This window comes from Populus euphratica, unplaced genomic scaffold, assembly GCF_000495115.2.
Source record: "Populus euphratica unplaced genomic scaffold, PopEup_1.0 scaffold5766.1, whole genome shotgun sequence".
Taxonomy (NCBI): domain Eukaryota; kingdom Viridiplantae; phylum Streptophyta; class Magnoliopsida; order Malpighiales; family Salicaceae; genus Populus; species Populus euphratica.
The window spans coordinates 1-3,205 of record NW_011505620.1 but is presented as its reverse complement, the minus strand read 5'-3'; the positions used below and the strand labels follow the sequence as shown (position 1 = coordinate 3,205).

The window sequence follows — 3,205 nt, the reverse complement described above, 5'->3', positions numbered from 1 at the left end:
AAGTCAATCAATCAACAAATCCTATGCCAGCTCTGCCAATGACTTTCCCCGCGTTTTTGCCAGCTGATTCAAATATTCGTTGAACCGAACAGTCTGGCCTGTCCTCGTTATGACAGCAATCAAATTGGCCCCCACCACATGTAAGGAACCAGATTTGATGGCACTTCAGACCATCACATACTAACAACTACCACATGAAAACAAGCATCGTCAGACATGGACGGTTGCTCTATCCAAATCCAGACACTTGAGAATCTAAGCAAGAAGGAAGATAGATTGTAGAGATACAAATAAAAGTTACACCAAACGCTTCAGGTGAATTGTAGATACAAATTATAGTAATTGATTTGATCAAAACATATCAGAACCAGGTGAACAGGTAACTAAATGAATTTGATAAGAAAAAAATTAAAGAAAAAAGCCAAATTCAAGTCCTCTGATGATTGGCAGCAGATTGCAAACTGCCTTACTGGGTTTCCGAAAACTTGATAACAAATCCAGTCCTGTTTATGATCTCATCTTCCCTTCGGGTTCATGATCTGTGAGAAAACAGCGCTTGGAGTTAAGCCATCAGAGTCTTCACTGGCGAGGCTCCGACCGCCTATGCTCATACTGATTCCACTGCTCCTTGAATCTATTACATTACCATCATAACCAAGGGATGCATCAGGATCTTTCTTCCCTTTATAGGCAGCTTTGAACGGCACCTCCTCGTCTGCTCCGACAATACCCTTGGCACCGTCCTCTGCACTCTCTTGTAGCTGCAAGGCAAACTCTAGGTTCCAGAGCACGTCACCCATTGATGGCCTGTCAATGCTTTGATCAGAGACGCACTTCATTGCAGTCTCGGCAAACTTTTTGAAGCATTCTGGTGCAATCTTCCCCTTCAGATAGGGATCAAGAATCTGATCAAGAATGCCTTTCTTATGGCAATGAGCAGCCCATTCTGCCAGGCTCACCTGTTCCTTGGGCAGCGTTGGGTTCAAGGCTGGTCGAGCACAAAGTATCTCAAAAAGCACAACTCCAAAAGAGTAAACATCCGATTTTTCAGTTAGTTGCTGCCTCCTGAAGTACTCTGGATCCAGATAGCCAAAACTACCTTTGACAACAGTGCTGACATGAGTGTGATCCAAAGTAGGGCCTGTTTTTGACAACCCAAAATCAGAGACCTTAGCAACCCACTTCTCATCCAAAAGAATGTTTGTTGTCTTGACATCACGGTGGATGATAGTGTATTTTGCACCAGTGTGGAGATAGTGCAAACCACGAGCAGCCCCAATGCATATCTCAAGTCTTTGCTTCCATGGCAGAGGGGGCTTTTGGGTTTTGTATAGATGTTCACGCAATGTTCCGTAGGCCATGTGGTCATAAACAAGGATCATCTCAGTATTCTCTTCACAGTACCCAATCAATGACACAAGGTGGCGGTGTCGAAGTTTTGAAAGCATTTCAATCTCAGTCTGGAACTCATGCACTCCTTGCTCAGAGAGTGGATTACCGCGCTTGATCGCAACTTTAGTTGTTCCACCATCAATTTCTCCCTTGTAAACTTTACCAAAACCTCCCACCCCAAGGAGCAAAGCCTCATCAAAGTTCTTGGTGGCAGCCTTGATCTCAGCAAATGAGAAGTGGCGGCAAAGGTTTGAAGGCAGGGAGGAAGCATAACTTCCTGTAGTATTTGTCTTGGCTGAACCTGCAGAGTGCGAATTTCCATAAAGAGAAAGAGGAAGCCACCCAGATGGCCCGTCACTTGAACTTGGCTCCTTTCCATGTCTATGTCGGCGACGTGATGCAGCAAGAACACAGAAACCAATGACAATAGCTAGAACAACTCCACCACTCACACCTCCAGCTATAATTGCTGTTTGGCTCTTTGATTGACCAGGCCCAGATCCTGGTCTGGCCTTTACGGGGTCAATTTCCTCCTGTTTAGGAGCAGGAATCGGATTTGGTCCAGCAAGATTACCATCACTTGGATTGCTTAACTTGAATATCTCTACACCATTTAAGATTGAATCATAATACTGGGGCTTTGACTTCCGATTAGGATGAAGACCAAGCCACATATCCTGCTGAGGAGGTCCACCAGGGACTAGCACCACGTAATCTTTATAGACTGGAACTCCATTGTTCCCATTCCCCCCTGCCCAGGCAATCACATCCGCTCCATCTCCAGCAGTTTGATTATTGAGGAAGATGTCAAACACGCGCTGGTTAACCTTGGTTATCTTCGAAACCTCACAGAAATGTAGCCTAACCAAGTAATTGAAATTGGAATCCACGCTAAAAACCCAAGTCAAATTGTAATTCATGTTGATGCGAGGATCTGTTCCCATGGTTCTAGCAGTAGCATACACGTCACTTGGGGCAACATAAGAGGACATCCCTGCAGGATATCTGATTGTCATATTTGGATCAGCACTCTGTGGAAGACCAAACGCTGCCCCGTAAAGATATATCTGATCATCAGACCACGACCGAAATAGACCTGTATCGGCAGAGGGTGTAATGCTATTACCTCCCACATTTAACCTATATACATTCTCAAGGGCAGTAGTATTGTCAATGGTAAACGGGGCAAGTTGGCCGACAATCATCACCCCATCAACATTGCTATAAATGTCCGGCATTGACACGATTTCAATTCCATTTACAAATGCATAAGCACTCGTAGGATTTGAAGACGGACTGAAAGTTATGTTCAATGTATCACCATCCACACTGACCAAATACTCCTTCATAATCGAAACATAATTCAAAGCTTCTGCGGTTTGAGCAACACTAAAATTGCTAAGAAGTGTATAAGACCCAGAAGTAACAGAAAAGAGAGCATTGGAAGCATTAAGCCCACTATATGAGGAAGGATAGAAATACAGACGGATGAATTTACGACCAGAAACCACAGGGAAACTATAGGTAAAATTGGACCGAAAAATACGTGCTGTTAGATACGGAACTTGGGGAACAGAAGGGTCTTGAGTGGAAGCAGTGGCAGTGGATGAATTTGCAGACGAAGACAAAAATGAAGAACCCCTATCAGAGGTCCAGTCCCGACCATCTGAATCGGGTTGATCGGAATTTGCCCCGCAATCTAGGAGGATTTTCTCGGTGGGAACATAATTTGCAGCAAAAATAACTTGAATAGAAGATAACAAACAAAGAGAAACAAAAAGGGAAACACAGAAACACTTATCCATGCTTCTCA

General features: G+C 44.1%; 1 protein-coding gene across 1 annotated transcript; it reads right to left on the bottom strand.

Moving 5' to 3' along the window:
* Positions 1-276: 276 nt before the first annotated feature.
* LOC105120246 (receptor-like protein kinase FERONIA) lies at positions 277-3,199 on the bottom strand. Its single transcript, XM_011018426.1, has one exon. The coding sequence runs from the start codon at positions 3,195-3,197 to the stop codon at positions 516-518; it is 2,682 nt and encodes an 893-aa protein (XP_011016728.1). The 5' UTR covers positions 3,198-3,199; the 3' UTR covers positions 277-515.
* Positions 3,200-3,205: the final 6 nt, after the last annotated feature.